The sequence below is a fragment of the Delphinapterus leucas genome, chromosome 5, assembly GCF_059928025.1.
Source record: "Delphinapterus leucas isolate spDelLeu-1000000601 "Yukka" chromosome 5, BTC_Dleu_Yukka2, whole genome shotgun sequence".
In the NCBI taxonomy this organism is placed as follows: domain Eukaryota; kingdom Metazoa; phylum Chordata; class Mammalia; order Artiodactyla; family Monodontidae; genus Delphinapterus; species Delphinapterus leucas.
In genome coordinates, this window is record NC_143133.1 from 100,145,403 (window position 1) to 100,160,311 (window position 14,909).

The 14,909-nt window shown below is 31.3% G+C and overlaps 1 protein-coding gene across 1 annotated transcript in view; it reads right to left on the bottom strand.

The window, feature by feature from the left end:
• MAPK10 (mitogen-activated protein kinase 10) overlaps positions 1 to 14,909 on the bottom strand; it is a 171,232-nt gene that overhangs the window by 70,756 nt on the left and 85,567 nt on the right. The window contains 1 exon segment of the mRNA XM_022561669.3: positions 13,616 to 13,687. Coding sequence (XP_022417377.2) covers positions 13,616 to 13,687 — 72 coding nt within the window.

Below are 14,909 nucleotides of genomic sequence, written 5' to 3' on the forward strand. Positions count from 1 at the left end.
GAAATCCCTCTTTCACATCATACACAAAAATCATTTCCAAGTGAACTAAAGGCTTAAATATAAGAGATTAAACTTTAAAACATCCACAGCAAAATTACAAGAGAATATAAAGGCATCAAAGGATTCTTTAACAAGACATAAAAATACATGAACTATAAAAAAATAAAATAAAAACAGATTGCCAAATTCTAAAATCACTGTACAATAAAATGGTAAAATAATCTAAATATAGGGAGAAGATATTTGCAACACATAAAATGGACAAAGATTAGGTACTGGAATAAATAAAGAACTCCTACTAATCTGTTTTTTAAAATACAATAGAAAAAAATTGTTTTAAAAAACTTTTAAACATATTACCAAGGGGGAAATACTTATGACCAATAAATAGGGAAAGATGCTTGTAAAGAAAATGTAAATAAAAGCTCCAATGAAATAGAATTTTATACCCAAGAGATTGCTAACAAATTTAAAAACAAACCTGACAAATATCAAGAGTTGGTAAGGATGTTGAGTAGACAGTTACGTTTATATACTTTTACTCTGGAAATCAATCTGATGTAACATAGTCAAGTTTAATATGTGCACACCTATGAGGCCATGCATTTATCATAAAGAACACTGTCCATGTGCTCCAGGAGACATATATTCATTGTTTATGAAAGCAAAACCAAAAACTCAATATATTCCAAAGTCTATTTATAGGAGAATGGATTTATTGTAGAATATTCATAGACTGGAATACTATACAGTAATGAAAATGAATGAACTATTTCTGATGCATCAACATGGATAAATCTTAAAAGTATAATATTAACTTAAAAAAAGCAAGTCACAAAATAATGATAGTACAATATGTAAAACAGATAAAACTAAATAATATGTTGCTTAGGGTTAAGTATGCATGTGGTAAAAATGTAAAGAAAGTCAAGGACATTGTAAAAACATGTCTTTAGGACTGTGGTGTCCTCTGAGGAAGAGAAAGGATATAATTGAGGAGGAGCACACAAAATAATTCAAAGGTATTGGTAATGTTCTACTTTTTAACCTGAGTGGTAGTATATGTTCGTTCATTTTATTGATCTTCTTCAAAAGCTGTGAATTTAATATTAATTCACTTGTGTAATATAAAATATTTTGTAATTTTTAAAGTAAAATTGTCTGCCAGGGTGAAATTCATTAGGAGATATCCCAATAGAAAAGTATCTCAATAGTTGAATTCTGACTCTTCTGCAGAAAGTTAAACACATTTAATTTGAATAAAATTCAATTAGTATGTATCTTAAAATACATCTATTAATAAAGTAGTATATAAATGAACTGTTTTGGGGTATCAATTTCTCAATGCTAAAAATACTGTGTTGAATTTGTTTAGGCATAAAAGATAAAGGGTATAAGACCTTATTAATATTTCAAGTTTTGCTGTTATTTTATATATTAAGAATATATGCATAGCTCATATTGCAAGGACTTTTATCAATCATTTATTTTGAGAATGTCTTCATATAAATAAGGATATGTTGATTAAAAATAATATGACTCCCTATGATATATTGTACAGATGTATACTATACATATTATATATCTAATAGATTTATATATGATTTTATTGCCACTTTTAGAAAAGTCATATTTAATAATAGGGAATTTTTAAAAAATAAGTAATGTCTTGCATTTTAAGAGCTTAATGTTATGATACTCAGTGTTCATAATTTGCTTGCTTGAAAAGTACTGATTTAAACTTACCTACATGTTTGAAATCATGAAAAGACCGCATCTTACAATGAGAGAAGACGCTTTAGAAAATAATTCCCATTTGCCCTTCAAAAAATTTACAAATGTATCCTTACACAAATGCTCCAGAAATGACCCAATATAAAAATATCAAGCTCAAGTATTGAAAAGACATCTAATATGAGACTTTTTAACATTAGCAGCAACCCAAAGGCTTACTTATAAGGGATTTTGACACCCAAGTTAAGAAATGATAACCAAGCAACTTCTTCCAAAAAATAGATTCTAAGAAATGTTAATCCGTACTTAATAACTCAGTTGTGGAAATCTGATTTGATTTTCTTTAACAGAAAATGAAGGAAAAGTAATGAAAATCAATCATTTTAATTTACACGTGGCAAATAATTCATTTCACTCATCAATTATTCAAGCATAATGAACTTCTGAAAAATCAGAGTACAGAGTTAACAGATTGAGTCTATTTTTATCAAATGTCTAAAATTAGCCAAAACTTAAGAACTGTTTCATGTTCATGTTCAAAGGCCAAACTCAAGTTTATAATTCATTGGGAATCAAAGAAATACTGTTTGTTTAAAATCTGGAGGAATTTAGTTTTTGTCACACCAACATATTTTTAAAGAGCATAAACATGAATGTGGCAAATTTATAGATGCTACTTAGTAAAATGCATATGTAGGAGACAATACTGCAATATAGACATAATTTTTTTAGAAATAAATGTGTGTCATATATGAAACTAGACAAAAGTTTTTAGTAAGAACAGAATTAAAAGTAGTGCAGCTTTATTTTTAACTAAACAAAACATTTCAGGTTAAGATTTTTATTCTACAAAAACTGAGTGCCTAACTCGGTCATTTTGTAAGTTGGTCCTTTAATTCATACAGAGAATATACGTATGCAACTATATATATGTGATATATTAATCCTCAGAGCAAATGGCTAATTATAATATGATTAGGCTATAATATTAGTAATTAGATTTACTTTAATTATACTTTAAAACACCATTACTATAGGCTTGATTTTGTTTTTGAATTATCATTTAAGTAATGATCATTTTATCTTTAGTATGGTGAGGATATAATATTTTCATAAATGACTACACGTAGGAGGATATTTAACTAACTAAAGAAAATAAGTTATTATAAACCCGTACACTAAATCACATTATCCATATCTTTTTAATACTGCAGAGCCTCTAGAATCTTTAATTGCTAATTATTAGCTGCTTAAGAGAGGATCACTTTTACTTATTCAAGTGATGTAAATTTGGTCTCTTCAGATATTTCATATAATCATTATTATTAATGAGGTTTTAATTATTGTACTTGCTAATAATGTGGAGAAAATAAGAGCAGGAATGGAGTTATTATTCCTAGAAATTAAGTAAATGAGAAAAATAATTTTAGAAGATCAATTTAAAAATGAAATTCGTATGAATGCTCTCTGATTATATGTTAATAATAAACCTATTACATTTGTGAGTACACATAAATCTAACTGATAAAAGATTTCCATGCCAAGTGAATATTTTTATGATATAAAAGCACAAATATTGTTTTAAACTAAAAGATTTTGTCATTTATTATCTAGCTATGAATATAATTTAATTTTAAAACATCTACAACAAAAGACAGTAAAGACTATATCACTGTCATTAATTTCATAGGACTAAATTAAGGCAGACCTTTTGATAACATGTTGAATGTTCCACATTTGATACTGTATTATCCACATAAGATCTTGCTAGGAGACAAGGTTACCCTACCATAATGCCAGCTGGTAAACATTTGATGTTGGAGTCTCCAGAATCCTTCTAATGGCAGTGAGAATATACCATCATCAGTATTGTATTGGACACCAAAAGGAATTGACTGAGAATGATACCCATAGAGACCACTGGCTGCTAAGAAGGATACGATCAGTGCCAGGAAACAGCACTGCACCTTTTATCATTTCTCCCATGATGCACCCTACTGACCACATGTCAACTGAAAACAAAAATGAAATGAAGATAAACAAGAAGACAGGAATAGAACAGCAAATAAATGAAAACACTTGCCTACCCATGCCATGGAGCAACAGTCTGACCTTTTGCTGACTGGATAAGAGGCCAGTCTTACAGTGCTTTAAAACAGTGGATGGGAAGAACACAAGAATGTCAGGACCCTTTCTGCTATGTAACAATGCCACTCAATGCCACCTAATGTATGATAATATTATTTTGCAATTATAATTCAATGATTAATTTAGTTTCTGATTTAAAAGGTCTCATTTGCATTCATCTGCTAGAATCCTACTGATTTGTATTGTAAATTATTTTAGATTGTGTTAATATGGGAAACATGCAAATTGGCTTTTCTTTCATTCTTTTGTATACTATACTTGGAGAAAAAAAAGAAAGAAAAGCTGAGCTGCCAGCAACCTCAGAAGAAAGGGTTTCTTTTATAAAACACACTTACTCTTATTTATAAATATGAATAAATTTCCAGAAGTGAAATGCCAGTCCAAGAATGAGTGTTTGGAATATGCTGGTTCAGTTTCATTGATTCCCATCAAAGGAGCATGCTTCTAAACTGGAAGCCTTGTCTTATCCTCATAAGCACGGTTGCTTTATAATGGTAAGAAATGCTGGCTTTCAAAACAAGGTGGTTTGACATGAAATGAACAACATGACTTAAAGAGGTGACACTTCTTCTGAGACTGTGAGTCAAAAGAAACCTGGAATTCAAGGTGAAATTACAGTGGTCTCTCTGCTATTGCCAGTTATCATCCAGAACTTAAAACCAGGAAGCTAGGGTAGAGGATACTCAGGAAGGGGCAAAATGGGGAAGCAAGAAAGTGAAATCTTTAACTATACTCGGTTAGTCACGTGTTCCTATTAAAACTCAGAAACAAAGATAGGTCATTCTTACGGGGGAAAATAACCTAGAAGAATAAGGGAAGTTGAGGGGGAACAAATAGGGAAAGGCATTAGGATAGCAGCAGCACACTGTAATTTTTCTCCAGTTAGTCTTCAAATTACATCTTGTAATTTGACAGTAACCTTACAGAATTCCTCATAAGATTCTTTCCAGTGTGAAAATCTCAGTCAGGTTAAACTCAAAGTTTCCAAAGTTTGACTTAACATCTAAACAGAGTGATCACTTCAAAGAAATGATTACACCTTTGAAGGTGATAAGCATACCCAGAGAAGCAAATTAGTTTTGCTTCCATTTTAGGAAAGCAAGTGACATGCAAAAATATCAGGGAAAGATAGAGCAAACAGTTGTGCATCCCTTTATTATTAATGCATTTGTAATTCCAGATAATATCTGTCTCACAAGAGGTTGGTATTGTAACTTGATTAAAGGGGAAAAAAAAAATCTCTGAAATGGTATTTGCTTTTCAATTGCAAATATTCTTATCATACTGTCCAAAGTGACCAGTCTAACTTGTTATTTACCATGTATCTATTTTTTATAGATATTGTGGGAGAGATAGGTAAAAAATATATAGCTATAAACTCAGTAAGCAAGTTTTCTCTTGCCTGCATCCATTCAAACATTTGGAAAAGGCTATTTCTGCCACAAACCTACCTGCTAGTTAGAAAACTTCTATTTCTATTTTTTATTTAATGCAAAAAAAATCTCTTCTATGTTATTTCTGGCAGAAACTCATTTTTTTCTGCTGCAGAACCAACTCCATTGCTTTCTAATTGTATAACCTTGGCCAAGTTACTTCATCTCTCTTTTCATCCTCTAAAATGTGGATGATAGACAGTATTTATCATGTAAAAATTTTTTAAGATGTTAAAGGATTATACCTGGTAAAGAGCCTTCCACATTTCGTGGTACATAGTAAGTTCTCAATAAATGTTAGTTATGTATCATCATGTATTATATATATATATAACTTATATTCATATATAAGTATGTGTATAAATATATACATATATAAATTATATACATATCTGCATATATAAATTATATGTTGGAATTAAATATATATAGCAAAGGCTCATTTATTTTATATTTATATAATATTATATTGTATCTTGTATTTATATATATAATTAAGAAAATTTTTCCAATGAGGGAAGCTTACTTACTGGGCAATCCTTTTCACTGCTGAAACAACTTAGAAAGGCATTCCACATCACAGCTGACTCTATGCAACTTCTCTCCATTATCTAAACAGGAATTACCCTGTTCCCTAATCGAAATAATAATCTTAAAATATGTGAATATAATCTATGATCTCCAACCACTATTCTAAAACTGGAAAATTTTCATCTTTCAGACTAAAATCCTTTGATTTTCACTCTCCCTCAGCTATGCCTTTAAACAACAGTAACAACAATAACAACAGATGACCTACATGGAACCTTAGTCCTGGTATTGCTTCAATATCAGTTGGTTCTAGACTGTTGTTGGTTTAATAACTGCTATATCTCCCAGTTCTCATTTGTGCGGCTCTGCTGGGTACAGATATTTCAAAGTAAAAGGAGAACAGTTTTGGAAGTTTATCTTCATGTCAGAAGCTAAAATAGACAATAGATCACAAAGCTTTCACATAAAAATAATGCAGAGAGATATAAACTCAAAATCTGAACTACTGATGAATATACTGAATTCCATTTTCTTTATTTAATGTATCTTTTCTGAGTAATAATGCCCTGGAAATCTCTCCAATTTCCAAATTCCATTTAACTTCCCTCAGGATTCACTATTCCTACAGACTATCCATGCTTATGCCATGGAAATGCTAAGCCTTGTGCCTGGAAATGATAAGCTCTATTATTATAAATTACAAAAGTAGAGTATATGCACATGAATTTATATAGATTTTTATTACTCAAGACAGGATGATTTCTCAAGAGAAAGCCATTGCACCAAATTTTATTAATTAGTCATCACAACTAAAACAGGAACTAGGCAATAAAAGAATTTGATACTAAATCTTGCTGGGACCAGGGGTAGTAGTAAGCCTTCCCTCATCCAATATGCATATCTGCTTATCAGGGTGAAACTGGATTATTCTATGAAAATTTCAAGATATTCCAATGAATACTGACTGTGAATAGACCTTAGAAGAAACTGGCAAATTCAATCACAGTTGGAAACTGGATTTTGATGCGTTCTGAGACAGTCTGATATGGTATTTGGGTCTCCATAAGAGTTTTGTACACTAATGCTGCCGAGGTAGAATTCTGGTTGCTTTTATGGTTCTGATTCATTACATTTCCCCTCTCATCATCAGTATTCCCAGAGGCAGAGAGCAGATTCATTTGCAACTGTGACAGGCAGAAACTGAGTCACTTTCCTTAGAAGGAATGTTAAGTAAGTTTTGGTGTTACTAAAATATGGTTATGTTTTATAGGTGAGAAAATCTCAAGTGTATTATTTGTCAGGCATTAGATTATACTAAATTATCTTTTTTCTACTCTAGCCAAGTGATAGAAATGATATAATATTGGTCGTGGCAGTTTAAATCTAAATAAAGAAAGCACTTTATTGCTACTTCCACACCCCAGTGGCTTGGACTGTGATCTATGATGGAATATTTTCTGGACCATGTGAGCGTCTAACCAGCAACCTGGCAGATGTTTCCTATCTAGGAGATTATGCAGCTCTGGTAACACAATTGTGAGACTACACTGTTTTTCTCCTTAACCTAATTATATCTTTATTTAGCATAGGATTCAGACAATGGGATTTGATAAATTTTCTTTCAATGAATACTTCAAAGTACAATAGGAAGAAGATTTAATATGGTTTTCTAGAATCTGAACATCATTTCTTTAAAAGTTTGTTTTAAAAGTTAAAATTTAATTAGATATTTTACAAAAGCACATTGTTTTAAACTTCAGCGCAAACATGGAATTATAAAAGGCTACTGATATGTATAAATAAAATGTGAATGTACCTACTTTGCACTTGTGAATCTCAGTAAAAAAATAAAAAAACATTCACAGAAAACAATGCTAAATATTCTAATTCCAGGAAACAGAGGAAGATTTTCTCCTTGAGACTACCTGTTTAACTTGCTTTTCTTTCTTTATGATTTCTATGGCATCATATTAATGGCTAACCTTTATTTTATAAATGTTATATCACTGATTTGCTTTTTTAACAAAACAGAAGAAAATCATTTAAACTTACAACAGAGGAGAATATCTTTAGCTTTATGTTAAATTATAAATAAAACTGTAGACTAATGAATTTTCAAAATATTCTTTCATAAAAAGAATATTTTACTGCAACAAAATATTTTAAATTGTCATCTTTAAAATCGTGTAATTCTGCAGTGTACACAAATAAGGAATTTAAAGAAATCCTGATGTTGAAAAAAATTTTTTTTCTTTAAACTTTTCATGTTCTGATGAATAAATAGTAAATGCTGGCTCTGGATGTCTCACATTATCACCAAATTAATTACAAGCTCCCTGAAGATTCGGGTAATTATCCTCACTTCATTCTGCGCATCAACTTGAAGAAGTGCTTTAGTAAGTGACAAACTATTCATTTTCTTTCCTTTTACTGTCTAATTCACAGATAATTTTGGTTTCTCATCACTTGAGAAATTTTTTTATTCTAGGTGGTCTTTTGGTTATTTCTATTTTTTTTAGTTTACCTAATTCAATTTGAAGGTTATTTGGGCCGGAGTGCCCCCAAACTAACTTCATACCATAAAAACTGAAGTTCCTTATCTTTTAAAGGTATTTACAGGTATGTGTATGTTTGTAAACATCTAATGTTTCATATATATCAAATGATATCATCACAGCAATCCTGTAAGGCAGGCAAAGGAGGTATTTTATAAAGTAAATTGAAGTTGGTAGGAGATGTCACATGACTAAAGCTAAGAGGACCAGAGTAAGTTCTTGTAGCCCTTATGCACTGGAGACTCATTTGACTGCTGAAGGGAGAAAGAGTCCATAATAGGTATCACTGTTCACAAACTTTGTCCTAAGGGCCAATCGGGCCAAGGGCAGTTTGAATGGAATAGAACAAGTAGTGACTAAGGAATGTGTTTTATTGTTTGCAGTTTTACCCCCTCAAGTAGTTCACTTTATTTTTGAAGATCTTTCAGTACTCTGCCTACAGAACTGTAGAGGGATAAGGAAAAATAATATGCTTTTAAACCTTTCTATATCCATTTCTGGGAGACAGGGGACTCCTGGGGGACGCAGCAGTCCTAGTGGAGCTTTGTCCATGGTCACTTAATAGCTCCTCTCCAAGGCATCAAGGAGTCAAGGTCCATCTCCTCAATTTCTTCCTTCTGTTCCACCCCCAAAGTCTGTTCTCTGTGTCTTCCCTTACTTTCTGCCCCCTTTCTGTGTATCTCTCTCAATTCCTTTTATCACCTTCATGCCTTATCCTGCCCTTTGTTACATTCTGGCCTACTCTAAATTTCTTGGGAGAGGGATTTTGCTCTTATAACTCTGTCCTCCTCCCATCTGTTCAGATCACCTCAGAATCTCCAGCTCCCATTCTAGTGATTCCCACCTTACTCTGATTTTCTCAAAGTAATAATAATAGAGAAGAGTATTCACAAATTCATGGTGAAAATATATTCTTTTTAGCAAATACAAAGAAAAAATTTGTCTTATTTTTTCAAATGTTTGTGATTATTGGCAATTTGCTTATGGGTGTGAAAGAATGACTAATTTTTACATCCCAATTTTATTTAAAGTCATAAATTATATATTATTTGAGATAACATTGTACTACCGTAATATTAGATAGAAGGTGCAGAATATAGCAATGTATTAGTTGCAAAAGTTTATTAGGAAGTAAGCAGAGTTATTTCAAAGAGGGAAGAAGGATTAAGAATATCTATCTGTGCTAGATGGATATAATAATCCACAACCTCCAATTTTTGTTCACCTTACTTTGATTATTCCCAATTTTCATTTGTTCAGGTTTAGAAAAGATATGATAGTCAGTTAATCTGAGGATGTTTTCTTCATTTCTTCAAATATATCTTTGGCAAATCATTCTCTGTTCCTTAATAACCTGGCTTCTTGGAAAGATTATATGTACATCCTTTTCTTTCTAACTGAAATTTCTCATGTTCTCAGAGGGAAAGGCAAGAGGCAGTGTTTTAGCAATCTGTCAGCTTTAATTGGAGATAATATGCTTGAGGTCCAGAAGTTTCAAATGAATATGGTGTGCCTATTTTTAACATTTCCCAGGTCCAGAGAACTTTGGCCAGAACTCAAAATAAAGGAATATCACAGATCTTGCTCAAAAAAGGTGCTACCATTTGAAGTATAATGGAAAACATAAGGTAGAAAAATATATTTAAAAGAAGCAGACTTAAGGAAAGAACTGGTATTATATGAAAACTATACTGGTATTATATGAGACTTCAGTAACCAAGAAAACAGCATGCCCTAGTTGGGTTTTGGGGTGGATGGAAGGAGTCAGGAACTAGATAGTCCTTTAAAAAAACAAAAAACAAAAAAAACTTCTAAGGAAGTATCATAAAACTGCTTTACTATACGTTATTATTAAAAAACCCCAAAATCTTAATGAAATATAAAGTCACTGATGCCTCTTATATGATCATTGGACTATGTAAGTAAAATAATGGACCTGGCATATTCATTGTTCTCTGGCTTGAAATTCATCATGGGCCCAAGAATTATTAATGATACTATATATTTTGTCAGCATATATGCTATGAAATAGGTTTTAATCATAAAACCATAATGAAAATTGAGTGTATAATAGTGTATGTTTATATAATTAAGAAACTCTTTACACAAGAAAAACAAACAATTTATAAATATTTCTTTGGATATTAAAAAAGCTAGCAAACTAATAAATCGAAAAGTAAATATGTATGTATGTAGGTTCCAACACTTTTAGTCATCAAGAAACTACCTTGTGATACCATCTGGATCGTATCAATAGTCAAGAAACCCACACAATGTTTCTCAAAATCCAAAACGTTAAATATAATTTTAACAGAGGAAAATAGCTAAAACTTTGGTCGTCAATGATAATTTCATAAGATTTTCCCAATTTTTCAAAGTGTTTTACCTTTACTTAGGGTCCAGATTTTAAAAAAGGAGCATTAAAAAGTTCTGTTCAGAGAGAGGAATAATGTTGATTATGATGATAGAGTATTATAACATCATTTTTCAGCTTCAGAGAAATTCAACAGAAATTACTCTGAATAATTCTAAGTGAATTATTCACTTAGATTGTTTTTTTAAGTCTCTGAAGAATTTTGGAAGTAGTCAAGGTATAAACTAGCATATACTAAAATTTGATATTACTTCCAGTAAATGCTGGAATCATTTCAATATGTTAAAATATTGGTATGATTCTTCTCCCTATAAATAAGCTCCATCAGCCCCCAAACTTGTGTCTGATCATCATGGCCTAGTGAAGTTACTTCGATGCTCTGATCCCTTTATTATTGGTAGAAAGCTCTAATCACAAAATGATAATAACTTCATATAAAAATTAATGAAACAATTCCACTCAAAAACATATAGTCCATGTAATCCATTGTTTAATAGGGATTTCTATGGTTTAGTTTAATTTTTAAATATAGTCATGACTAAGACATTAAATTATAATTTTAATTATAGGCAAAATGAATTCCAATGCATTTCATCTGAAAGTTATTTACCCATATTTAAGTAAAATTTAACTTAAGCAAGATATTTTCCACTATAATGACTTTATGTAACTTCCCCACTGACTTATAGGCCAGCAATATATGGCACTAGGCTATCAGATACCAGTAGTTTACATAATCATCACAGGAGATAAAGGAATACAGAATACAAACCCTTATCACAATCTACATTTTGTGTATTGGGGTTTATTTAATTTCTAGGACCGTATTTATCAAGGATATATGTTTTATGTATTGATATTTGCACAATTTACTTAAAAGTTCTAAACATTTTTCTAAAAAATAAACTAGGATAAAAGGAAAAACTGACCTCCAAGAGAACAATTTCTGGAAGAATGTAGAATTATCAGTATGATGCTATTATCTTTACTTGTTTATCTGAAGGGTATTTTGGGTTCAAAAGTGTTTTAATTTTTCCTAATTTTATTGGCTTTTAAATTTAATACTGCTAAAATAAGAGAAAAAGAACCCTGATAAATGCCTGAATAGCTAAATTAGATCTCAGAGAACCATGCTACATGGGAATCAAGTGACTGTAACAACAATGTCACACGGGAATGAGATATTTTGTAACATTTTGTCTTTGGGAATTGATTGAGAAGTTCTGGGTTTTTTCAATCTGAAATGTACTGTACCCCAAAGACAAAAGCACACACACATGCACACACACACAAATTCCTACTTTTGTATGAAATCAATACATATGAATGTGAATTACAATATTGTTCAAACCAACTTTGTATGTAATTGATTTGTATGTAATTGATCTGTATGTAATTGATCCTCAAAATAAATTCAATAACTAATTTAAAGTAAAATGAAATATTATCATTTAAATACATAATCAATATAAAAATTGAGATATTTTACATGTTTTCTTTTTATATCTTCAAAATCCAGTAGGCATTTTGCACATATAACACCTCTGAATTCAGACTAACCATATTTCAAGAGCTAATGTGGCTAGTCGTTACCTATTGGATAGTATAGTTGTAGAAGATGTCATTACTATTATATTACTATTTATATATATATTACTATTTAGAGAATATTTAGAGAATATCTTATTCATATACAGCAGAATAAATAAATGCCTACATTAAATGCATGGTCATTGTGGCATCAACTTTTTATTGTCAGATTTTTTTTTTATCATTGGCCTTTTCTTCTATTCCTACTAACTAACAATAATAATCTTTCTTACATTATAAGAGTTCTTAATAGAGCTTTCTTATTAGTCAAATACAATACTTAATAGTTATGGATCACATGTTTACTGCCAATTTCTAAAAACCTTCCAATGTAATAAATATATTGGACTCACTCTTGCATTATCATTGTTAAAGTTCTCAGTTGTTGTACTTAGATTTGCACAGTTGTGTTTAACAGGGTATTTCTGTATTTATAAAAATATTTTTTCTATTAATATGTAAACTTTCTTATTGATATATTATAAACACATATATGTGCCTTTGTTAAAGAGTGAACTTTTGATCCTTTCAGAAATATACAATCTCTTTTAATAATTCCAAATCAGAGATACCTGTTTAAGAAATTTCTGATGGAATCTAGTAGAAGACTAAGTGGTAGAACACAAATCAACCTGCTTTTTTTTTTAATTGACTATACTTCTCACATTGTATATTTCATTTCTTTAATTCTAAATTTCATTGGAAAAGCATGTCTAAATCACATCTCTAAGTCAGATGAGGAAAGCCTATTTTAAACCCACCTGACCTCCAGCAATTTGAATAATAATTATGATTTTTAAATGTGGAAGTTCTTGTTTGAAGGAAGATGTCCTATATTAAACTATTTAAGACTGGATATAGTGTCAAGAGTAATTCAAATCAATAAAGGTGTGGACAGAAGCTTAAGATGTCAGCAAGTAGAGAAATAATTATGCCTAAATTTGTTGCAGCATAAAATGGTTTTAGAAGGGAGATGGATAATACTTGCAAATAGTTACTGCTATTTTGAGTTACAGATAAGAAAGTTTAAGAAGAAAAAAACCCATTGAAAATTTAATTAAAACAAACCATTGAGGTATGTAGTCTTCAGCACTGGTCAGATTAGAGAAATAATCACTTTTTTTTTAGTCACAGTTATACCACTTACCCAACTTTTTGCTTCTATCTTTACTCTCCTGGCAAAATCATTATGTGTTTAAAGGGAGAGAGAACAAAACAGGTAAGGCTGCAGCAAAAAGGTACAAGGATACAGTCCCTTCCTGGAAAGAGGATTTTGTGGCGAACCATTTCTCCCATAATGCATCCCACAGACCATATATCCACTAGAATAAGAGAGAGGGAAGTGAAGAAAAGGGAGGAAAGTAAAGTTAACTAAGATAATTGATCTCTGAAGGAGAAGGAAAAAGAAGCGTTTGATTAGAAGGTACAAATTTTGTCTCCCACCAAAAGTTGGCCAAAAAGGTGAATTAAAACCAGCAATATAATATCACATAAACAACATCTAGTATAAGAACTCAAATTAATTTTTAAAGTTACTTTATGAGTGCCTTAGATTGCCCTTTAGTGCCATAAAATGGTAGCATGGAAAAGCAGCAGCTTAACCAAAAGTATCTCCATGCCAGGTGACAGCTAAAAGCCACCAAAGGGTTTTTGATGTCATTTGCTGGATGCAGAGAAAATAATCTTAATAGACCCTTAGGGATGGCTGTTTCCATTTTCTATTCTATTCAGTTACACGGAATAGGGCAACTAGAGACCCCCTTTTTCTTGGTCCAAAATAAGGTACATGCAACCAAATCCAAGAAACTAGGAAATGGCTGGAACCATGGTTTAGGCAGAAATATTGGAATCCCTGGTATTCAAGACTTAGTTTTTCCTTCAGAAGTTATTCTTGTAAATAAATACAAGTTTTTGTTTCTGTTTGAAATATTTCAAGAAATATTTCTTGAAATATTTCAAGAAAAAAGATGCATAAATAATTTGCACATGTATAAAGGAGTCATGACATAAATAAAGTATTATTAAAGTGTTAAAAAGTTGTTACACACATAGGTTCCTCAGTTGTCATACTTGTTAACAAAACAGGCTTCACCTTCTCTTACTAATCTTTACCCTCTTCCAACTCGCTTTTTAGTAAGGACAAAGGGAACTCTGGGGCAGAAACATTAGGCTAAAATGCTCCTTGGGGAAGGAAGGCAGGGTTCGGTGCACAGGGTAGCAGGGAATGCCTGTTGTCAGAGCAAGCAGGTTCCTCTGCATGATAACCTTTATCCTGTATAGAGGTGAGAGCAGCACAAGGGTGCTAGGTGTGCTTTCTGCATGGATCGGGAGAAGCCGAAAAACTAAGGCAGGAACTTGCAATCCTTTCTAGTGAGGGAAGAACAAGGGATGAGATCACATGCCATCTGTACAGCAAAGGTCTGAAAATCCATAACAGCAAATTCAGAACACCCTCCCCCCCAGATTCTTGTAGATTCTTGATTTCTTGAATTTTTTAATTTGTTCCCACTTTGATTTTTTAAAAATAACTTATGAAGAATGTAT